Source organism: Oryzias melastigma, linkage group LG7 (assembly GCF_002922805.2).
Source record: "Oryzias melastigma strain HK-1 linkage group LG7, ASM292280v2, whole genome shotgun sequence".
NCBI lineage: Eukaryota > Metazoa > Chordata > Actinopteri > Beloniformes > Adrianichthyidae > Oryzias > Oryzias melastigma.
This window is the reverse complement of record NC_050518.1, coordinates 4,977,103-5,001,985: the sequence shown is the minus strand read 5'-3', so window position 1 is coordinate 5,001,985 and position 24,883 is coordinate 4,977,103. Positions and strand designations below refer to the sequence as shown.

The 24,883-nt window shown below is 38.3% G+C and overlaps 1 protein-coding gene across 7 annotated transcripts in view; it reads left to right on the top strand.

The window, feature by feature from the left end:
* Positions 1–12,553: 12,553 nt before the first annotated feature.
* The window catches only part of LOC112159596 (TOX high mobility group box family member 2), a 97,985-nt gene continuing 85,655 nt past the window's right edge, over positions 12,554–24,883 (top strand). For 2 of the 7 annotated variants that reach the window (XM_024293780.2, XM_024293775.2), the window contains exon 1: positions 12,556–13,248. In XM_024293780.2, coding sequence (XP_024149548.1) covers positions 13,144–13,248 — 105 coding nt within the window. In that variant the 5' untranslated portion in view covers positions 12,556–13,143. Of the gene's footprint in view, positions 13,249–24,883 lie in introns of all 7 variants that reach the window. The other 5 variants (XM_024293778.2, XM_024293777.2, XM_024293776.2 and 2 more) reach the window with 5 other exon arrangements.

Sequence of the window (24,883 nt, the reverse complement as noted above, 5' to 3'; positions counted from 1 at the left end):
AATACACTTAAAATCTCAAAAAAGCAGATTTTGCTTGATATAGACCCTTTAACAAAGTAAATCTATAATCCAAAACCTGAAATTTTTCACTTTTGCAGGTTAAAAGCCAGGAGACGTAAGTGCTATAATGAGACTGACAACCTTCTGACAGTTTAAGAGTAAAGGGGAACGAAAAGACGTTTATTTGCAGAGCAGTAGAGTGCAACACTGCTGATTACTAGATAACGGGCTGCAGGAAGGGGAGTGGCAGCAACCTGACCTGGTTACTTATATTTTAATATTTAACAAAGCAATGTTTAAATTGTAGAAACAGAAGGTACTTGTGCATTAGCATCTTGGAAATGGCGTTGGCGCCCTGCTGCAATGCATGTCTGCCAGTTTTTGATAAGAGTTCTATTAATATTGCAGCTTCCTCACAGTTTAAAACAATCCTTAGGGAAGTACACACTAACCATGACTTTTTGACCTTAATCATAGGCAGAGCAGTGGTGGATGCTAATGCAAAAATACCTATAATGCACAAGAAATTATGATATAAAATATCCTCTCAAATTTGTTTGGTGAGGGATCGTTTTTATGATTGCTAGATTTAATTTCTGCATTTTTTTTTTTTGGTTGAATTGAACTTTTGGATGACATCTTCAGATTTGTAGAACATAAAAATCATTTTATTGCCAAATAAATGTTTAGTCGTCTTCTTTTTTTTTCTCAGCCTACAGGACCTGGATGAAGGCCAGAACAGGCATCATCTTTCAAGACTCATAAAGATCAAATATGCTCCATTTAAGAACAGATGGACCTTCAGAAATACGTGATGTTTCACTTCTATGCAGAGCTGAGACAAAACAGGACTTACTTTAACAGGACATTGTATTATTTTACACACTGATAAACTGTGCTTAGAACATTTTTAATGCTTGTATAAATTAAGGACGTCACTGTTGACATATTACAGCAGTTTTGTGAGGGCTAAAACCTGATGAGAAATTGTTAAAAGAATAAAAAGTCGACTTGAAAACATAAAATACACGAATACTATTCACTGTAAAAAGGTGCTTTTTACTGCTGGTTGTTAACATTTTTAAAAAAGTGTTAAAAAGTAGATTTTTTTCTGCTTCTTTATATTTTCTAGCTTTTGAACAACAAAAAATATTCTGAGCTGATCAAAAAGCGCCCTGATTGCTCATTTGAATGGAAGCGTGATTGGATGCTTGAACTTCCTCATATGGAAATGAGTCACCAATTCTGCATTTGAGATATTTTACTTCTTATATGTTCCTGGGTGACAAAAAATGGATGATAAAACAAGAGTAGGGACATTATGAGTAACATTCATTAAAAATAAAGACAAAACAGATGAATTTATTGTTCGGATGTTGTCACGATGTGCTAGGATGGCTTTCATTTCAATCAAAAAGAAATAAGACACTGCAAGGTAAAACTTTTTAAGACTGTTTTTTCATTTGTAACTATGTTAATAATTAAAGATCCACTCTGATAATCTTTTACACTTTTGTAAAGGTGTATTTAAATTATAATTCTGCCATTTTTTATTTTTTTTGGCTAAAAAAAAAACTGTCATTTTCTGAGTTTCAATAGTATCAATAGTTCATTAGAAATTAACTTCTGAATTGTGAAACCATAGGCATGGAGCAACCCCGCCCCCTTCCCCTCCCTGTCACTGAGAGCTTGGAGCAGGGAACTTGTGGCCCACCTATTTTATTTTTTTAAGTTAAAATTGAGCTCTTTTGTGAACTGCAAATTTTTGTCTGCTCCACATTCACAAATTTTGAGCTTGATTGTTTTATATTTATCCTCCATCATCAGAAAAATGCCACAAGAACATGTTAAAGAAAGCAAAAGCACAATTTTCATTGGACCATATCATATTTGATGCACCTTACTCATAAGCAGTCTGTTTTCTGCCCTGTAGTACATTGTCATTCCACTAGAGGCAGTAGAGGGGCTTGTCCTTGCCGTTTCGAAATGGCTGCCTCCATGTAATCTCAAAAACAAATTTTTAAAACTTTATGGTGAGAATTACTCATCTGTTGTTTTTCAGTTTTTTAAATGTCAAGTTATCGATTTGACTGTATAGAAAATGTCTTAATAATTCATTCTTTATTATTCAGAAATTTCAGAAATGTTGATCAAACGTGAGACAGTGAGTTAATAAGGTGTTTTTTTTCCAGAATCCTCATGCACCAGTAAAAGTTTTTGCATCTACAACTCACATTGTTGTAATAAAAAGCATACCATATCACCCACTGTCTCATAATTGATACTATATATATATATATATATATATATATATATATTGAAAAAATATTGCAAAGATTTTTGTGGATATCATCAAAGGGTAAAAAGAAAACCCAAAACATTTCAATTAATTTTATTTGTTTTTTTGCCAATTCTTTGATGTTGTTGGCTTTACAGGGTTAAGAGATTCTTCGATTCACTTAAATCCAATGCTGAATACAACCCAGAGTGATGATTACTCTCTTTCTCTGTCTAAAGACTTTCACACAACCTGCCAAATTGGCAGTAGGTCCACCTATTTTTTCATTTTTTTTATCCATCTAATAATAGTCATTTTTTATTCTTAGTGACTCTTTACTGACACAATTTACAAAAAAAAAAAAAAATTGAATGTTCATGTTTAGAGTGATACTGTGACTTGTTTTAGGAGGTGAGCATTTTTTTTCTTGACAGTAGATCAACAAAAAAAAAAACCACATGTGGACATAATCTGCTAGTGGTTTGGATTTCAGAGGCTTAAAGTTTTGCAACAGAGTATGGGACTTGGCCCTGGGGGAATTAGGTCACGACCTTCTGTGCCTTCTGAGCTGTGCTACCATTTATTTTCATGTTCTCCAACATAGATGTAAACAACAATATGTATTTGGATGCATGTCTCCTAATGCACGCCGGCAGTTGAGGACTTTTACATTAGGCAGAAAACAACAATGTGCCCTCTGATAAATGAATGATGCCAAACACATTACAATGAACACTGGTGCTGCTTTTCAATCAGGTTGTTGACACACTCAAGACGCCCTGCTGGTTCCCATGCCCTGTCGAAACAAGCTGGGTCAATGAGGCCTGGCAAAGGGGTCAGAGGTCAGCAAGCAGGAGCAGAGTGCAGCTCTCAAGCTTTCTTCAGGTGATCCAGTGATTTGTTAGTTTTCTTTTATTATCTCACAATGTTTTACACTAAGTCACTTAACGTACATGTGGTCAAGCAATCAGCTAAAACACAATCAGGAACCTGTGTCATTTAGATGTCACCTTATAAATCTAAAAATTAATAATTATAAAAGACTAAAAAATGCACATTGAAAAATCAGTTAAGCACTGAGAGTAATGGCAGTATCAGTTCAAAACCACATGTACAAACAAAATTATGATTTTTAAAAAAGTATAAAGTTGATCAGAAAGTAAATAATCCTGTTGGTCTCTCTATTGTCTTTGCCTTTTTATCTTTAAGTGATGCAAGTAAAAACATGTCCAATCACAGCTTGCTTCTTCCAAGTCACTTACAGTTGGCTGAAGACGAACCACACCAAGGAATGTGTGATGTGTGCAGTAAACATATGATAACCCTTTTTTTAACCACAAAGAGCAAAGTCTAAAAGACCCAAAATACCAGGTTTTAGTGTTTGAAGCTGTGTTGTCAGATGTTTTTCATTGCTTAAAATAAAAGTAAGAGTTTCTCTGTTTAAAGGCATTTTCATTTAGTTTTTAAATGACAAATGACTAATAGAGAGGAATTGTGAGAGCTGCAGAGGATTACATCTCTGCTGTTTGCAGATGATGTTGTTCTGATGGCTTCATTGAGTCAGAACCTCCAGCATGCATTGGGACGGTTTGTGGCCATTTAAAGCGACTGGGATGAGTCTCAGCACCACTAAGTCTGAGGGCATGGTTCTCAACCGGAGAAAGGTATTTCCCCTTTCTGGGTGGGTGACGTGCTCCTGGCCCAGATGGAGGAGTTTTAGTATCTTGGGGTCTTGTTCACGAGTGAGGGAAGATTGGAGCATGAGATGGACAGGTGAATTGGTGCGGCATCTGCTGTTATGCAATTACTACACCGGTCTGTTGTGATGAAGAGAAAGCTGAGCCAAAAAGCAAAGTTCACAATTTACCAGTTGATTTTCGTTCCAATACTCCCCTATGGTCACGAGCTCTGGGTCATGACCAAAAGAAGGAGGTCATGGGTACAAGCGTCCGAAATGAGTAGGTGACTGGGCACTCCCATAGAGATAGGGTGAGAAGCTTGGTCACGCGGAGAGAGCTCGGAGTAGAGCCGCTTTTTCACCAAATCGAAAGGAGCCAGTTGAGGTTGCTCAGAGATCTGGTCTGGATGCCTCCTGGAGACCTCCCTGGGGAGGTGTTTCAGGCATGTCCCACATGGTGGAGGTCTCGGGGAAGACCCAGGACACACTGGAGAAACCACGTCTCTTGACTGACCTATAGGAATGTCTCTGGATCCTCTCAGAGGAGGTGGAGGAAGTGGCCGGGGAGAGGGAAAGCCCGGGCACCTTTGCTTAGACTGCTGTCCCCACGACCTGGAGCCAGATGAGCAGAAGAAGATGGATGGAAATGAGAAATAATTTTGGTTCTAAAAAATGGACTGTATGGTATTGCCACAAAGTTGGATAAATCTTGTTTGTGCTGATTCAAGGGTATCAAGATGCTTATTGAATCATGTGAGAGGAATAGATACTCTAGTAAACGTGTATTCAAATGACCGAAAGCTTCTGTCTTTATGACGGAAAATGAGTCTTTAGATATTTTGCGTGACAGATTCAAAGGTTATTATTTGAATGCCCCTTACCACAGCTGCTCTTAAGCATGCAGGCTGCACAAAGATTAATGCTAGATAGTAAAAGTACAGCTTGTCCTTGTGAAAGTGTGTCATATGAGGCTTACTGGCACAAAAGTGGTTAGTGAGGTTGTATCAAGTCATCTAGTGGTACTTAGATTAACTAACAACTTATAAACTGGTGTGCTATAGTGTTTTTAGTTTAATATTTAGAGATTCTTGCGATTGTGAGAATAGTTTCAATAATGTAAAAGAGGAAAAGCATCAAAATATCCAAACTAAACTATGGGAAACCTTTTTTAAAAATTGATAAATGAAATTAGCAAAATAGAAAGTGCAGCTCAAACAATGGCAACCAGTTAATAGAAAAATGAAACCTGATTTCACTAACATTATACATTTAAACAATAATTATAAAAGCTAACACATTATTTTTTCAAATCTTTTGTCAAACAAGTATTTTTTTTACACAACAAAAAAGTAAATTGCAATGATGCATCATTGTGTGTAAGTTAGATTTATATCAAGCACTTAAAAAAAGTTAACCATAAAAGCAAATATTACACAACGGTGACGCAAACACACTTAGACACGCACCCACACAATTATGAAACCACATTGTCTCTAACAGAGGTTTCTGAACCGGAGCTCAGATGAACAAATGTGTATTTTACCAAATTTTTTTAGACAAAACCTAACTGTGGAGACTGAAAAATACACAAGCAACTTAAAGAATTGGCATCCAACATTTTCAAAATTTAGGTGAGTAAAAGCGCAAAACAAACATTTTAAACAGTAAAGGTATCTGTTGTTAAAATTCCGTAAAAATAAGAGGATAAATTAAAAGGCCAGACATTAAATTCTCTCATGAACTGGGTTTAATAAAACTAACCTTGACTGAAATTTCTTTATTTACCAACCTTTATTTAAAACTTCCTCCCCCCTCTTCCTATTTATCTTATTTATCTATAAAACTTTGCTTGCTGGGAAACACACTTTTGACCTCCTTGGAAAATTAGCCAAAGGTGCAAACTTACAAAATGCATTGAAGAAACCAAATTGCATCACTTGTTGACTCCTGCAGCTGCCTGAGTCAAAGAACAGGCGTCTGCAAACGGAGGGACTAATCGCTTTCAGCACATCTGCAACTGAAGCCGTCAACAGCAATGTCATCAAGGCCTAGAGCTCTTTGAATTTAGCATTTACCATTAGCAGCAGGTTCTCAAAGAGGACTGCTGTGCCACACGAAGAGTACATGATAAATCATTTAAATAGAACCAACACAACACAGTGTGTTTGTGTTATTACATGACTGACAGAATGCAAAAGTTACAAAAACTTCATGTCAATGAAAAAATATATATTTTGGTAGGCGATGTGAGGCTGCTCAGGGAGCAACAAACTTCACAAATATTGTAAATAATAAATAGAGAGCAACTTCAAATTCTGTAGCAAGACAAAAGAGGTGCATGTTCAAAATTTTAAATCAATCTAACACTTCTGGGGTCATGTCAGTTTGTGGCAATCTTTGATAAATCACAATTTTTCTTATTTATCAAAGCATGACAGATCAAGAAAATAATCTGTATTTGCACAGACAATTTCCATTCTGGACTTCAGCAGCAAATTAATAAAGACTCCCTCTAATCTGCCTTTTTTTAAAGACTCACTCTAATAAAAAAAAAATAAAAAAAAGTGTTTTTGGTGGTTTTAACATATTTTTGTGACATTTTTCTCCTGATGGAGGACATATTTGAAGAAAATTAATCTTAAAATGACAATTAAGAGTACCATATTTTCCTGAGTATAATTCACTCTGGAGTATAAGTTGCACTTTTGGGAGAAAAGTCTGACATTTTAGAACAAATCTGCCTAGCCCAGCGTAGCTAGAAAAAAACAAAAATACTCATCTTTTGATCTGCATAAGAAAAATATCCAAATTTAAGAGGAAAACAATCAGATTCTCTTCCATGTTTGTTTTGGACGACTCTTCTTCTCCCGCTGTCAGTAGCAAATACTGATTCTCAGATTCAGCGCCCTCTAGTGGCTGTTGGAGGAGACAACCGATAAAGGACAACGATTGTTTACCGGGAAAATGAAAAATATATGAGCCTATTTATGTCTGAAACAAAAAAAGGCAACTTATACTCCAAAAATACAGTACTTCTTTATTAAAAATGTTATGAATCAGGAGCAGACAAAATATGTTTTTGGAAAAAGCTTGCATTTGTTATGTAAAAGCTATTATGATTAGACTACAAGCTCCAATGTTCTGCTCCATTCTGATGTTTTAATTAGTAGAAGACTGGATCCACGTACGTCTTCATTTTCCTCACGTGTGCCGGAATCTGGATCAAAACTGTACAGAGGATTGCCCTAATGCTCGCCATTTTTGTTGCACTGATATTGTTAGGTTGGGGTTGCGAGGGGCTGTAAGCTAGAGGGAAAGCACATGGGTGATGGGAATGGGGGGTCTTACTTCATTCCAACTCTCAGGCAAATTTCTACTGATATTGACACTCTGCAGAAACGATGTCCTAGAAAAAGACGATGTTTTGTTTTTTTCTTTTTTTTTTTTAAATTTGTCTAAAAAAGGCATAATCCTAATTATAAGACCACTGGAAATGCTTTAAAAATTGATCAAAAGATGATCAGTGGGGGACCTTAAACAACGATGATAACTAATAGAAGGCAAAGAAGTAATAGTGAAATCAGGAAAAGGGAATCAGTGGTTTGATGGATTCATTTTTGGCAGCATAAAGAGGAAAAAAAGACTAAAGAGTTGAATGGAGAAAAGTAACAGAAGCAATCAGCTCTGAGTTCAGAGCACAGGCGCCTGCAGAGGTAAAATAAAACGGTCAGATTACAAATGAGAGGTTAAACATGCATCAGCTCCTGCACAGCAGCTTCAGATTCATGCACAGTTTATAGAGAAGAGCTCAAAGAATCATTGGTCTCATCTCATCACAGAGCACAACAAATATCTATATTTTGACACCTATAACAATCTGAGCGTCATTGTCTCTTCATTTAGTTTCATCCGACTTTAGCTATTTTTTATTTGCAGTCTGGACATGTCTCACTTTACCACAGTAGACTCAATCTGATCCAGAAAAAAGTTTATAAATTATAATCAAATAGAACAAACTTTCATCACTTATTCTTTTGTGAATTTGAACATCTAAAAAAAGCAGCCTATACACAAACTATATATATATATATAGAGAGAGAGAGACAACAGGAAACATTGTCTAAGCCTTTGGTTTAAATCACATTGAGTACGTCAAAATGTACTTTATTTGCTTAATTTGTGTATTTTTTATTTAATAATTATATATTTTAGTCCATATTTTATATGGATTATAAACAAAGAATTTTATAATTTGCACACTTCCTATTATATTCTGCACACTGCAATTTGCACACTTTGTTTCTATTGTATCTTTACTTCTTATTTTCTTTAAATATTGCTTATTTTTATATCTTTATATCTTCTGTAAATGTCTTATGCTGCAACAGCCAAATTTCCCAGCTTGGGATGAATAAAGTATTTCTATTCTATTCTATTCTATTCTATTCTATTCTATTCTAAATTCAGCAGCACTGAAGAACGTTCACTTTCTCCAGACATTAGATTTAAAGCCACTAAAACCTAAAATAGTATTAACAGCAACACAAACATTTCACCTATTTTGCAAATGAAAGTATCCAGATGGCAGAGTGTAAAATCCTCACACTTTGTGTATTCTGTCCTAAAAAAATAACACAAAATACATTTGTTAAAAAAAATTAGGCCAACACCTTTTTACTGTTGAAATTTTCTTCAACATAACATTATTAATGATCAATCATTTTTACCAATCCTTTCATTATCTATTTACTGTAGTGTTATTAGAGCTGGTCAGATGTAGAGTCCACTTGCTCTGGTTTCCAGATGTAAAAACACAAGACTGTAATTTTGTCTGCGATCTATTCAACCGCCATAAATATAAATTTCTCCCCCTACTTATGCCAGCTCTGAAAGGTTGCCCAGGGGAAATAAATAAACCATTAAAACAAACCACAAACTGTTCTTCATTAAAATGACAAATGTTCAAGTCATTATTTAAAGACGTTTCTGACTCCAAGCTTGGTTATTTTTTATAACTAGGCGCTCAGCTTTCACTCCTTTTTTTTTAATTTATATTTTTATTTACTTATCTCTGTTCTCCGTAAAACAATCTCACTTTGATTTGGTTTTGAGATTTTTTTGCGCTGAAATTATTACAGCCCTCTTTAGCTCTTTTGTTGCCCCACGCTTGCCTCAAATCAGGCATCAATTTTTGCAGAATGCATTGAAGGCCAAATTATCCTATCTACCTTTCATCTTCCAGATTTTTCTTCTGCATCACATTTTATGAGATTAAAGTAGGGCTGGGTCTTTGTGCAACACTAATTGCCATAGAGCTTTTGTAATTAAAGGACAATAAAGCCTTAGTAGTAATTAGTTTCTCTTGTTTGGTTGCTAGCCCATCAATTGTGCTTCAATAATACTGATCATTAGCATGCGCCTGGGCAGTGAGGGATGCTGGGAAAGAAGCCCTGCACACACAGCACTCCACATTCCATTCCCATGAAGCCATGGCACCGGGCCATGTGGTTAACTCTTTGCGTGCCGGGCTGGTAAAAGTGACAGGATGTGCCAAACAGAGACTGGCCTCCCTGTAAATTAAATAGGTTTCCCTGTAATATAATGAAGCAGCTGCAATAATGATCAGCTCTTTAGGTCTCAGTGTGTTGGGAACATGGAAACAGCAGCAGTGGACAGATGCTCCTGTCATGGATTGGACAAAAACAATGCTCTACTGTGAGATAGAGGCTGCTTTATTCACTTCCAGGTTCACCTAATGGAAGGATCTGCAACCTTTGACACTAAACAAGACATTCGGGCCTGTTTTTTTTGACCGATTAGTCTTATTTTACCCTAAAGGAAAATGTGATACTACTTTGTATTCATTTCATTTCTACTGTTATAATAATCACGAATTATATTTTTTTTCTGGCTTGAATAAAAGCAGAAATATAAAAAACAAACTGGCATTTTCACAAAATATGAATGTTTTTTTACTTTTGACAGAGGGTCGTGTGACTTCCATTTACAACAAAAGACGCTCTGTACCAAACAGGATCCTACCAGTGCAGCTAATGTAATCTTAAAAAAGGTTATAAAGACCGACTCCAATTAAAATAATGTTTTTGATTTTTATAACATGTTCTTGTGGCATTTTTCTCATGATGGAGCACATACTCCACACTACATTATCAAAAGTATTGGCTCATCCATTAGGTGTCCTCATCACTTGGCCATGCCACAGATGTATAAAATCAATGTTTTTACAAACATTCAATGCTAATTTAGTAGCTTTCTTTTAAAATGTATTTTCTTTTTCTTCAGCAAGAGAACCACTATAAATGGTTAAGTTCCTCAAGTTGTAGACCTCTGACCTTGTGAAATGTTTTCTGTGGTATGTTCAAAAGTTACTAAAGAGCCCTCACTGTTGTTGTTTTTAACACAAATGCATCATGGCAATTGATTAAATTAGTTAGGCTATCTAAGCAAAACTGTGTCAAAGAGCGTGGAGCAAACATGGCGTTTGGATGCGCTGTACACTGTGGCATAGCAATAACACCACGCAGCAGAAAATGTGCCCTGTTCTGTACTTTGCCTTGACATGATTGAAAGACAATGGTCCCATAGATAGGCCGTTTCAACATCAAATGTGCATGCACATCACAGGGCAAGGGTGTGCCATCCATCACATTCAGTGAACTGTCAGAGGAAGCTTTTGCAGCTCCAGCCTCAATCTGCAAGTATTTGCTGCTGTATGAGGGTAACAGATTTTTTATTACATGCTCTGCGTCAGAATCTAATAGAGTATAGTTGTATTTCCTCATATTTGTTTTCTTTTTAATTCTTTAAATAATTTTGCTGTCCCACTTTGATCATCTTTTGATCTATTAAAGGAGCTTTCGCAGTAGTCTTTTAATTATGATTATGCCGCTTTTAGCCAAAATCTGAAAAGCTTTCTAGTTTCTGCAGAGCAGCAGGAGTTCATTAGAAATTGTCTCTGAGTTGTGGGCGGGACTTTTGGTGCAGAGTAAGACAGCCCTCATTTCCCATCATCCCTTTGCCTATGCTGCGGTCACCAATACAAGCTACTGCAAGACGGAGAGGCATTGGGAGAATCTTCAAGATTTCATGTCGCCGCCCAATTTATTATTATTATTATGATTTTTTTAATCATTGGTGTGGTCATGAATCTAGACAGTGGCCATTGGGGAAACAGAATTGCCCAGTTGCTACCGGCCACCATCCAGACACATTTACACATTGTCCGGCCAGGGCTGCTGCTGGCCGGCGATCCGGCTGTGGCCGTCCAGCTGTCACCTGATTTTGAAATTGTGTCACTTCCACCTGACTTCAAAATGTGCCTAGGCAACCACTGACTGATGTCAGGTTTTAGAAAAAAATCATGCTACCTGTAAAATTGTAACTTTTTCTAGAAACCTCCACATGCATGCGTTCGAGTGGTGTAAAAATCACCACCTAGTTTCAAATTTGCTGAAAAAAGGATTTCATTGTGGCATTTAGTAATAAGTGACCATAGGTTTGTCCACATTTTTGTGGTGGTCCCACCTGTATTTGCTTAAGTGGTAACTCAGCAGGCTGGCTCGCTACACTCTGCAGCTGCTCGGTGGACGCTAGCCAGCCACCCATTGGACAGCGTAGCGAGATAGCTCTATTAGCCCTCACTAGTTCGCTACACCGTCCACCAGGCGGCTGCCTAGCATAGCGAGCCAGCCTACTTAGTTCTCACTTAACTAATGTAAGCAAATACAGACGGGGCCACCACGAAAACTGTGGACAAAACCAATTCGGGGCCCACATTTTCTTCCCACTTCTAAACCATATGGGCCCACTTGGCCTTGCTGTCTAGGGTGGAATTAAAAGTCACATTCTATGTGTGTCTCGATTGCCAGATTGAGAAAAAAAAGAAAAATCGTCTCTGATAATGTTTGGGGTGCTGGGCCAAATGAGGAGGTGGGCCGGATCTGTAGTTTGGGGACCCCTGGCTTACAGCCCCTCACAACCCTAACAAAAATGTAATATTGGAGTATCCAGCTGTTCTGAACCAGCCAGGACGAGGAAAACAAAGATGTACATGGATTTACTCGTCTGCAAATGCTACAATTTGAGAAAATAATTGCTTAGAAATTGATTTTTTTTTTAAAATGTCTCCCATCATGAGAAAAATGCAACAAGAACATGTTAAAACATAATTTTCATTGAAGTGGGTCATCAAAAAACATAAAAAGGAAAACCAATTAGTCACATGTTTTGTTCATTTGATTAATTTCACACTCAAGAATCATCGGTTCAGTTTAATAGATTGTTTCAGGAACAGTCTGATGTTGTTTTTCAGCTGAACAGAACAAGTTGAGAAGGCTGACATGAATGGATCCAAGTTGTTTGTTGTTTTTAGCCCACAGAAAGCAAAAATAACTAAAAGAAAAAAAAATGAAACAAGCAAGAAACCATCATGCTTGACACGGTGCAACCTCCTCCTGCAAGTCCTGGCACAATAACCTAAATGGAAGCCTTTATGAAGCACTGATAGAAGCAGAGTGAGCTTTATAATGCACAGCCGTGCACACCACTACATTTCCAGCTAATCAGAGGCGCGCAGTTGCAGAAAGGAGAGCGGTTGCCAAGGCAGCCACCAATCTCCCCTCCCCCTTCACCCTCCGTTCCTCTTCTTTCCCGTGTTTTATCGGCAGAGGTCGCATGGCAGAGGGAAGTCCATCCACTTCTATACTGGAACCAATGCAAGAATATGCACCTCCATAACAAAGCCTGCATGGAGCCCTGAGAGAAACTGGGGGAAACTGCAGATTTGTGACAAACTCTCTCAGATCAGACAGGATCTAAGGAGGCTTGCATTGTTTTTGTTTTTTTGTTTTTTGTTTTACCCACACGTGCCTATGAATGAATTGGCACTCTGCGCTTTGAGTGAGTGTTTGGCATCATCCTGGTGCGGAGCTCTGAGGAGGACTGCGCTCACCGGAGTTGGTGCCGAAGTTCGGCTGCGAACGGATGTGAGGAAATAGAGTACGGAGCACAACTTGCCCGTTAGTTTTCTTTCTTTCGTTCTTTTTTTTCTTTTCTTTTTTTCTCTCTCCCCACTTCCATCCCTCTCGCTTTGACGTTATTGCTGAGACAACAGTGAAGCCAAAGACGCTGAAAGTGATTTCATGCTTTCAGTTTCGTCCAACCTGAGATGGATGTGAGATTTTATCCTGCGCCCCCGGCAAACGTGGGCTCATGCTCCCTACCGACTGATCCCAGTTGCCTGAGCTCGTTGGACTATTACCACCCGAACAAGGTAAATAAATATATATAAAAAAAAGAAGCTGTGAACTGTGCTGGTCACAGTCTCATCCCGCTGCGTAAAACGCCAGCTTTTGGACATGTTTGGCGCACCGCGCGCGCACTTACTGTAAACATTCTGCGAAGGAAAAATGTCAAGTGTCGGGCAAGTGAAGTGTCCTGGAGCAGAATGCTGGGCTGCTGCTAATTTAGTCTGTAACAAGGCAGGGAATGAGTGCCATAAAGCTGCGTAAACTAAACTGTTGTGACATCCTGAATCTGTTTTTAAACGCATCAGGTGCAGTCCAACTTTTTTCTTTAATCCTCTACAAATTAAGTTTATTATTTTCTATTTTGCAGAGAAGCTGTGCACTTGTGTTGTGGAGCATCAGACCTGGATTTAATTATTTTATGACTTGTTCCAAAATGTAGTTTATTTGCAAAACTGGATTTTCTGTCATACTTTTGCAAAAGAAGCTTTAAAAATAAGAAAAGTGTGAGCAGAATACCCACCTTTGGCTTTGACATCCTATTGGTTTGCTGCCCTCTTTTTTAAAGTGCGCATGTTCTTAAAAATAGCACATTTATCCACAGCAAATAAAGCAGACTGATGTAAATTGATCAATAATTGTAAATAAGCTAAAGCAGAATGAAGCTGAGTATTGAGTGACACTTGACTTCCATTAAAAGCAAAAAAATTCATGACTTTCTAGAATTTCTTAAAGCATTTTTTAACCCCTGTTCTGATGAGAGGACCAGTTATCTACAAAGTGAGAGTTTGTTGCTGGCTTACCATGATGTGAAAGTGAGAATCGTGAGCTGGAGCTTGGAATGAGATAAAGATGCTTTGGAGCTCTTTCTTTCTCAGATTAAAGATAGCTCTCGATGGCAGGTGAAGAAACTGATGCAAAAGTCAGTTGGAGATGTTTGACTTTCACCGTGTGGGCAACGGAAAATCTCCGTAACCAAATGGAACATTCCAAGAACTATAATTTTAGCAACCAGTTTTCACCATCAACACCTTTTTAGGTTAAAAAAAGAAAGAAAACTGCTTTATGTGGCACCAGTCATTCAAGTGTGCCAGATTTTTTTTTTGCATCTTTGTAGGTCAAACGAATCAGGATCATCCTCCATCCACATAATCCCAAGAATATGCTAATATCTATAAGCACACAGCAAAACTCTGGGAAACAAAGATTTCAGAAAAGCTTTCATACCAGGAAAATGTGAGTCTACTGTCAGTAACAGGATGGTGATCATTTGAATAATTGAAATTCCCTCCACTCTGTTTACTTCGGTTTCTTTCCAAGAAAGGGGGGGTTGCATGGGTTCCTACCTTTCGCGTGTGTAACACTAACTACCTTCACTAAATATGCAAATTGGACCTGCAGAGATCATTTGGTGTCCTGTTTACACGCCGCACAAGATCCAGCTCTTTAACTCCTGTTAAGTTGACTGTAACTCAAGCCGAACAACTCGATCCTCACGCCGTATGTAAATCACATCTGCATCCTACCAATTCTTTCTGACAGTCTTCGTGTGCCAGGTTATAAATTATGCTTCTCCGAGGCTGCAGGGAGGCCGACGTTAGCATTGAGGTCAGCTGTTGGACATGTTGGTTTGTGGCTGCACTGTCACTTTTGTTCAAATTGTTTCTTGTGAGGCCATATTTTTTAGGGATGAATGAAACAATAGAGTTAATAATAAATCCACTTCCTGTTCTCCAGGAATGACAACAAAAACAAACAAAAAAAAATCTGCTTTCTAGTGTTGTACGTGTAAACAACTGTGCTCCAGGCAGACATTTGACTGATTGGTAAGTTTATGTGACTTGCAGGGAACAGGTGCTGCTAAATTAGTCATAGCTGCACGTGTGTGAGAGATTTCACTTTTTTCAGTGTCCCAACAGTTGCTGTAATCATCTGTTTGCGCAACTGCTGAAAGTCAACATTTCTGCGTATTTTGGCAGCAGATGTTTGGGATCAGCGAGGCCCTGAAGAAATGTATTTGACTTTTGCAGAACGGATTTCGCTGCATTTTCTGGTGACGGTCTGCTCTATAAAACACTCCAAATGATGCTAGGAAAGTGTGAGATGAGAATGTACATCAAGTGCAGATTGAGATGATTCAGTGGGATCTATAAATAACCCTTGAAGATTTCGACTTCTGTACTTTCAATGCTCACTTTACTTTACCGTGAAAGCGCGGTGCTCTCCCCTCAGCTGAGGAAAATGACACAAAATGATAGCATTGTTACGGCGCTGATACAGAATCCACCGCATTGCACTGAAACGGTGTGTCCAAATGGAGCTGCACTGTTTGCTTCTCCAGCACTAGTACTAAGAATGCAACGCCTGCTCCTTTTATTTGAATACCTTAATCAAACAGTGCTGACTGCTGCTGCTGCTGGACTGAGGTGCTGTCTACAGTACAGAAGAAGCACAGAGAGCAGAGCCTGTGTTTATACACTCAGGCCCCACCCAGCTCATATATCCTGCCAACAACTGATATCTGCTTAGATAGAGCCTGTCTGAAGAGTTGCCTTTGTTAGTTGGTGGTCTCCTCTGTCAGTTTATTTGCAGAACGATGCGCTTCATAGTTTCATTTTACACATTAGTGCACTTGATTGTTTTTGTTTCATCATCAGGTGAATAAAAGTTCTGCCGTTAATCATGACTGACTGCTTTAATAACCAATCACCGTAAAGCTAGAGCAGAGTTAAACCCTCATGCTGAGGGGTGTTTTCACTATTAGCTAATGACAAATTCTGACAGGCAGGCAGAGGATGAGTCGAAGTAATCAGTGGACCCGTTCGGGGACACTGTGCTTGTGTGTGAACATGCTAACTCCAGGCTATTCAAGCGTTTTGCTGACTACAGGATCACAATCCCATTTGCTTTCATAGCCTCGTGCAGAGGAAGGCCGCGCATACCACAGTGTGACAGTCTGTGAGCGAGGGCAAAACAAAAAAAACAGCCTCTCAATCCTTTTTAAATCGTCCTTAGATTTTAATAGAGATTGAAATCATTTAAGTAAAACTAACTGAAACACGAAAAAAACAATTTTCCAAACTAAATGCAAGGTGTCTACATTATGTGGGCAGCTGTGTTGTGGATATTTTTGGAGAGCAGTTGTGTGATGGACAAACATGAATACTGATGAGACACCTGGTCCACACGGAGGATCATTAATCACATTTCCCCCATTCAAATGTCTCGTGTCTCTTTGACCTTTACTTGCAGTGTTTTTGTTTGATGTGTGTGCTATAAGAGTGACAGTATGAATGTGTGTGCGTGTGTTTGTGTGTCTGCTGGTGGAAGGAAGGGGATGCATGGCAGTATTAAGCTACTTTCTCGTCAGTAGGTATCAGCGCATTCCCCTCAGCGTCTGTTACCATAATTAAGACCAGCCGCCCCACTTTTGCTTACATTAGTCAGCTCAAGCCTACCCATGGGGCAGTGCGTTGGCATTCCTATTTCTACAACTGAAGAAGAAAGAAAAAGAAACAGAGCCAGCACCTGCTGCAGATTAGGCCCCTGGATGTTTGCTTAAATGTTGATTATGTACTTTAATGTCCGTGTACACAGAAAGGTAGAGATCAAGTTGTTTTTTCACTTAGGGGAGACTATTGTTTATAGGTGATCAAGCAGATAAAGTGCAATAAATTAGACAGTATTGTAGGATAAACCACTTTATTTGGGTCATGGTTATTAAAGTTGATAAATGGGAAAGCAGCATAAAAAGCTACAAACAAGTATCTGTTCAAGCTTTGTTAGGAAGCTGCAACAATTCAAATTTAGATTATATATATTTTTGTGTTATTCTGACCATGTTTTGATCTATTTTCAAAGCGTTCAGAGTGTGTTTTTGTTATTTTTAGCCAAAACTGTGTAGTTTTCTCGGACATAGTTTCTGCAGAGCAGCAGGAAATTCATTTCTGAAGCCAACATGTCATTCAAATATGAACTTTTATTAAAAAAAAAATAAGAAAAACGAATATTAAATGGATGCTTTTAGTAATAAAAAAAAGAAAGATTTTTGCCTCTGAGGTGTTGGGGGGACCGTTGGCTCATACCAACCCCACCCCTCTTTCCATCACCCATTGTTGAGCTGTCTGTTTACACGCTCTCCCACTAGCTTATAGCTCCTCACACCTTTCATGGCGAAAAATGGCAAGCAATTTTGGAGTACAACTTTGAGCCAGATGCCAACACGGATAAGGAAAAAGAAGAAGTACGTGATCAATAAAGTAGATTCATAAGACTTAAAGGATAACCAAAACCTATATCAACTTTTTTTGTCTGTTGACCTCTATAAATAGGGGTTTAAAGGTGCTGTCTGTTGGTCATTGCCAAATTTTTGACAAATTAAAATAAACTTGTTTAATTCTTGAAAACATAGTCAAAAACCATCTGTTTGCTGCCCCTAAAGGTTGATTTGAGGTATTACAGTTTAATTTTGTGATTGGTTAAACCATGTAAGTTTTATAAGTCTCAGGCCATGATCTGCAGCTCCAGTAATGATAACAGTCCTGCCATTAAGCCCCGCCCCTCTGACTGGATTTTCAAATTTCACCTGTTGGTAGTCAGCCTCCAACTTCCCTGTTTGGTGACCCTTTAAGCAGAGCAGGGAAGTTGTGGCCCACCCAGAATACTTTATACGTAAAAAAAATATGCTCTTTTTCAAATGGCATAAATAAAGAAGCACACAAAAAATAATAATTTTAAGCTTTTTTTTTTAATCATCAGAAAAAAAACACCAAAGCACAATTTTCTTTGGGGTGAGTCTTAATTCTTTTTAGAAAAATAAATACACTTTAAAGTTTGTATTTTATTTAAATATATAATATTATATAAGTGAGTTTGTGCAAACATTAAAGAAATACAAAAATGAACGTTTCAAGTCTTGACTTGAGTTGCCACCTCTAAAGTCGGTGATCCTGTACGATGGGTAACAGTGATCTCTGCTGCATCTAGTGTGTTTGAGCTGCATATATTTAAGCAAAGACAAGGCTCAAATCTGTACAAACGTTTCCAGTTGTCTCAGCTTCCTGAGGCATGTCCTGTGCAAACACCGCATGCCATGAGAGAAGTTCCTTCCTTGGAGTTTACGTCTCTTTCCAATGCTTACATTCATTAAATATCCTGTGCAAGTATTATTAGCCTGGTGTTAGTGTTTCACTTGCATTGTGGTTTTTTTTTCCTCCTCTTGAAAACATGAACAATGACAGGTTTCTACTTCAAAAAGGCGTGTTCGATGAATCCATCTGATTCTGGATTAGCTTTCTTTGCCGGCTGAGATCCCTCGCCATGCCGCTTGTCTGTCTGGAGCCCGCGTTTATTATGTGTGACATATTTAGCAGGCAGATATAATTGCCTTTGCAAGGCTGTAATCGTCTGTGTCCAGTTCAGTCAGCAGACTGCGGGAGCCCACAGAGCCACTGAGGTAATCAAACGGTGGCTCATTCTTCCTCTTGAGAGCTAATGATGAGCTCCATGCTCTTTACAGTGGGCAAAGAGCAACCTATGACACAAAAGTACTTTGCTTCTGGTATCCTAAGTGCTATTTTATGGGGTTTGCCTTGTAGGAAGTTTGAATAATTAAAAAAATATAGCCATGTAATTATGAGTGGAAAAAATAGTTGTACAATAAAATGTAGAGACTATGAGATTTGAGGGTTTAGAAAAAGGAAACAAAGCCAAAAAACGAGACACTCTTTGTTTTTTCTACCCATTTACTCTGATGTTGCCCAGAATCCATACAGATGAGTGATGTCGCTAAGAAAGCAAAAAATGGGACGTAAAGCCTGATTTTTGGAAATTATGACATATGGTCAATGGTATAACGCTGTTTAGGACGGGCCTGTCTCTTAACAAGGCTTGAGCGAGCTCACAGCAGCTCAGAGGGCTTGTTAACACACAGGAAGGGGAAACTTGAGCAGATCTTTTTATAGAATTGTTAATAACACAGTAGACAGTAGTGAAAAACCATAGCCTAAAGCCACATTTACTTGTGCAACCCACATGAACGAAACAATTATATGTGTATGTTTAAATATATATGTGCATTCTTTTTGCGTATGCAATGCCAGAACTACAGAGAAGTATTCAGATGCTGTCGTCCTCTGTTCGAATAAATATAAGATTTAATAGACTTTCACACCTAAAAAGTAAACGTACTAAGCAGATTTTTTCTGTTATTGTTGTATTAAATTATATATAACATGCTGTTTTTGGCTAATATCCAGTCTTTTAGACAAACTTGGAGTTAAGCTAACATTTTAGCAGTATGCTATCTGTGTTTTGTTTTTTTCTCTCGCTAATTTAGACATGTTTTCAGTTTTTTGGCTAATTTAATTTTAGCTAGTAGTTTAGAAAGCTTTCAGATTCAACATTTTCAGCTAACTGCTCTGGCATCTATTGGGGCCACATTCAGCTTACAGCATTCACACTTGCATTATCGCAGGTAATGATATATATCTAGTTTATTAAGACTGAATCTGAATTGCTTCCTTGTCCCCACATTTACTCCTCCAAGCAGAGAGAGATATGTAAAAAAATAGTGTCTTCAAATTCAAACATAACGACTGCTTGATGACTTTATCAATAATCGCCGGTCATTTACGTTAGCACGTAGCTATCAGCTATCAAAAAATACACAACATAGGTTTTGTAACTTTAAAAATTCAAGCCAAAACTAAATACTTAGATTTAAATGTAAACTTCTGTACTTTGGAGTGCATCTACATGGAAAATTGCATTACTTCTCCATGCCACAAGGACGACGAACAGCTAGCCTTAAGTCGTTACAGCTCTTCCTTAAAAAGTAACTTTTGGACATTGTTACAGCTTCAAATGTCCCAACATTTGGAGCAATAGGGAGTGGCCTATGGATAGGGAAGCAATTTGGATTTGGCGTTTGCCTTTGCTGGTACCCCTTGGTGTGACTTTCTATTACATAGGGAGCCACAACAAAGTCAGATGATTCCTGATTTTTGATCTGAGTCAATAATTCTTACACAATAACAACAAAGCTTTTATTTATTGTGCCCTAGATTTGTCTATGCATATAATAGCTGCATCTTATCTGGTACAGTTAGCAGAGAGGATTTGCAGAAAACAGGTCTGCATCGGGTCAAGAGGGAAAGGGAATGAACCCGAGGGGTGGTCATGTTTTATTAAGTGCCGTCATGACGTCTTGGCTCTAGCTTATGTTACACTTTTCTTTGTTGATAATTAGAGATCATGTCATGTGTCTGGCCTGCTGAATAATTGCCCTCTGCTTTAATCCCCTCCTATCCATCCTTCACCTACTATCTTTTTACTTGTCATCCTCCCCGTCACCAAATGCTGCCTGAAAATACATTTAAAAAAAGAAAACATGACATATGTCTCTGATAGCTACTCATCCAAAAGTTTTTATTTTTCTCTAAGGTTCTTGGAAGTTGGCTGATTTGCTCTAAATCCAACCAGAGGTAGTCAGCAGTGGAGCACTTTGTGGTTAGCTTTGTGGAACTTGTTAGATGAATGACTAATGCCTTCTGGCAAGTGCCCCAGGTTTACTATTACCAAAACAATGGCACTTGATACAGAGCAGGGCAGCCTTGCTTTTCACACAGGCAGGAGCTCAGACTGGTGTTTTCTTTTGAACCCTAAATGCTGACTGCCCATTCATGCAGCATCTCCGAACACAGAAACGGGCACAACGGAGATTCTCAACCAACACTGTAAAAAAATACAGCAACAACACCGGGGTTCTGGTAGAAACTCTTTTCTTTATTTGGACCTTAACGTGTTTTGACCCTCTTCATGCTCGCACCGTGAACTAATGCTACATTCACACCACGCTTGGAAGCGCATTAAACCACTTTTAATGAAAAAGCCTATGTAAATGCATGTGTATGTGTATTATGGGCTTCTGTATTCAAAACTTTTACGTTCGTGTGTCACTACGCAACTTTTGAAGCAGCCATTGAGCGTGCGTCAAAAGTTAAACCAGTTAAACTTTGACAAATAGGGACTTGGATCTTGTAGTGATGGACTGGTATTGTCCTTCTCAAAACACTGAAGTGCCAACCATTTGAAAATTAATGAATTGAAGTTTGATCAAGGGGGAGAAATTCTTATAATAATTGCAGTAGCGACAATCCGGTTTGAACACCATATGCTAAAAACTCGAGGTGTAACGATTAATCGACCAATCAATTTCTATTCCTATAATCCAACCAGATCGATCAGTTTGAGGCTAATTATTAATCAAATTGAATCATATTGACCTATACCATTAAAAAAAATGTTTCAAAATGAGATGAATTAATAATTGATATTGGAAAATGGCATTGATTGAGGCGTGGTATAGGTTTATTTACTGTAGCATAAAAACGACCAAGCACATTCATAGTGAACAACACACACGTGATGGGAGCAAAAATGAACCGTCATCAACAACCACAAATGATATGAATCAAATGTGTTAAAATGAATCGTTACACCCCCTCTGAAAACACATTAAAAAAACCCACAGTCAACGCATTCTTTAACGTCACATAAGTCAGGTGTATAAGTGGCATAAGAACTGAATAACTATATTTCTGTGAAATATCCTTAGAGTTCAAATGGGAGGAAAAGTGTAATCTGGGATAATTTTGAAGCAACAACATTAGGCTTTAGAAACCAAGCAAAGACTAGATGAAAAGCGGCTGAATTCATGCAGTGTTTCCCCAGGAGCTCGCGTCACGCTTTGTGGTTTAAGCTTAAAATCCCCACTGCATGTGTAAATGCATGAAAACAACAATTAAACTCACCCTATAGACACATTATCTTCTGTTTCTTTTTGTGCTTCACCTCATCCTACAGTAAGCGTTTTCTCACCATGTCCCATCACCCAGCATGCACTAAATGAATCATTGACCAAAACGTATTAGCAAAGTCCTACTTCTTAACAGCATTGTAACAGAGAGCCACCAGAAATGAACTCTTAACTCAATAATGTGCGGTTACCCACAGCTGTAGCACTGAACTCATTAACTGTAGCCACTGTAGAAGGACTTACAAATGATCATTTATTCAGACGCGGAATTTCACAGGGAAATGTGCTCATATGGCCGTCATGTAGGAAACAAGCTTTAAAACATCTCGTATGCCATCAGGCACCGGCTGAATTTGCATAAAAATGTCTCCAAATGCAAAGCGAGTAGTTATGTTGTTAAGTAGTTATTGCCTTTTCAGAGTGGAAGCTGCTAATAGCTGCTGATTTCAGGCTCCATGTGATGATGTGCTGTTGAGGTTTTTGTAGATCTTAGAACAAAAGCCAGAAAAGATGCTGCAGCTGAGTTGAGGACATTGAGCGGCTTCAGGGTACAGGAGCTAAAATCTTTTTGTTGATTGACATTAGTCAGTTTTAGTATGATGACCATCTATAACGACTTAAAAATGTTTTTGTGTGAGAAAAAAATCAACAAAAATGTACAAATACCGTACACAGAATCTTTTTAGACCCACTCTGATCATCTTTTGAGCTATTTAAAGCCTTGTTTCCACTGAGCGGTCCGATCCAGTATTTTGAGCATTTCCATTGCAAAATGGACCCATTAAACAGTATCGACCCGTATCTCTCTGGGGCCCTCATTGGTTGTGGGTCCATTGAAAAGTGGAACTAAACGGTTGGGGCGGAGCCGCTGTAGCCACCCGCTGATTGGCAGAATGTGATGACAACATTAGGAAGCGCCAATATAGCGCTCATTTAAGCTAACATTTTCAACGTTTGTTAGCATTCTGCTTCTTTGTGGTTTCCTGTCTACTCCTTGGGCAAAAGTCGAAATTAAAAACGCCTGCAAACAACAGCAAGGTCTGGTCTGCGGTGGAACTGCAAATGTTCCTTGTCATCCTTGGTGATGGTGGGATACAGGGTGAGCTAGCGGTCTACACTGCGCCGGTGTAGACTGGTGGATATGAGGCTCAAGTGTTCCCAGTGGTTTTTAATCTGTCATTATGCCATTTTTAGCCCAAATAAAAAATGTGTAGTTTTCTAGGACTTAGTTTCTTCAGAGCTGCAATAGTTCATTGGATATTCGCCTCCAAGTGGTGGGCGGGACCTTGGCTTGGAGTAACCCCGCCCCTCTTTCCCTTTTGCTGAGAGCTTGAAGGAGGAAGCTTGTGGCACAGTCAGCATATTTTCTACGTCACAAATGTGCTTTTTCAAACTGTATAATTACATCCGCTCTGTTTCATAAAAAATGTAAATAGAAAATATAAAAAAGGCAAATGTAATCTTTATTTTTTAATAAATGTTCTCCATTAACAGAAAAATGCCACAAGAACATGTTAAAAACACACACACAAAAATTGCTTTTAATTGGACTGGAAAGAAAAAAATAAAAGAATAAAAAACAATGGAAATGTAAAAATACTGTGTATAGACTCCATAAGATAAAATGTGAACCCACACATGCACACACACACAGTCCCACACACACAGATTTACACCCCCAATGCCCTCTTTTTCCACACATTCACACGCACACACACAATTTCCACATAGCTTCAAGGCATTTCATTTCCTCTCCTCCTATGACAACATCACAATATAATGGGACATGCTGTCACGTGATCAAAACTAAGTAGACAGAGTGATCAAATCTCCCTTTCAGCCCCTCTCCAGCTCGAAGGGCAGAACGGTCAGTCGTCACATATAGATGAGAGTTGGTTCAATTACAGAAAAATGGGGTTGCCTCGCTGGTCATAAGCAAAGTGATGGAGTGCAGTGAAAAAAAATGTTTTGTTGCTTATTTTACTTTTGGATTTAGAAAAATATTTTTGCCATAGTGGGATCAGGTTTTTGGAAACAGTTGGATCATGATGGTTTTCATAAAATAAATCATTTTCACATAATTTAATTTTAACAAAAAAAATTTATGTATTATTCAACTGTGCATCTCCACTTAGCTTGTAAGAGACAAAAATTATAATTATTTGTGTTAGCTAGCGCTCACCTCTTTTCCCAATGACTTAATTTCCTATTTTTAATTTAGATTTAGTGTTATTTCTAGCATTTGGTTTTAGTCTATTCATCCTGACTCTTGTTTATAGTGTCTACAGTGCGTTTCATCAGAGGCATCACTTGCTTTTCTTATGCCGCTTTCAGAAGTACCTGTAATTAAGTCATTCTGGAGCCTTGAGAGGGTGACTCCGGCGCACTGAGCTGAGACCAGTCTTCCACTAATTGTGCGGAGTCTTAATTTCTAATGGAATAAGGGCCAGAGGGAATGCTGCCTAATGAGTTGCAGTTACCGTGTGTTTCTCTGCTCTGTTTACTGTAACCGCTGTTGCCCTGGCGAATAGAGAAACAAGTGTGAATGAAGCAGGTTGTTCCGTTTAGAATTTGTTTTCTTTTTCGCCCCAAGCTGGAAATGTGATGAAATTCTATGATGCACCATAGAACCAAATGTAAAATTGACTGAAAGGAGATGTAAATCTGACGTTCAAAACAGAAATATTCTGATTCTATTTTTTTCTCCATTTTTGAAACATACTCAGTTCTGTAATTGTTAAGTTAGTTCTTCAAACTTTTTTTGAGTTTTGGCAAAATACCGCAGACTCTATAAGTTAGTGGGTAGTAGATGTGAGAGGTGGGAGTTATGCTGCAACGAATGA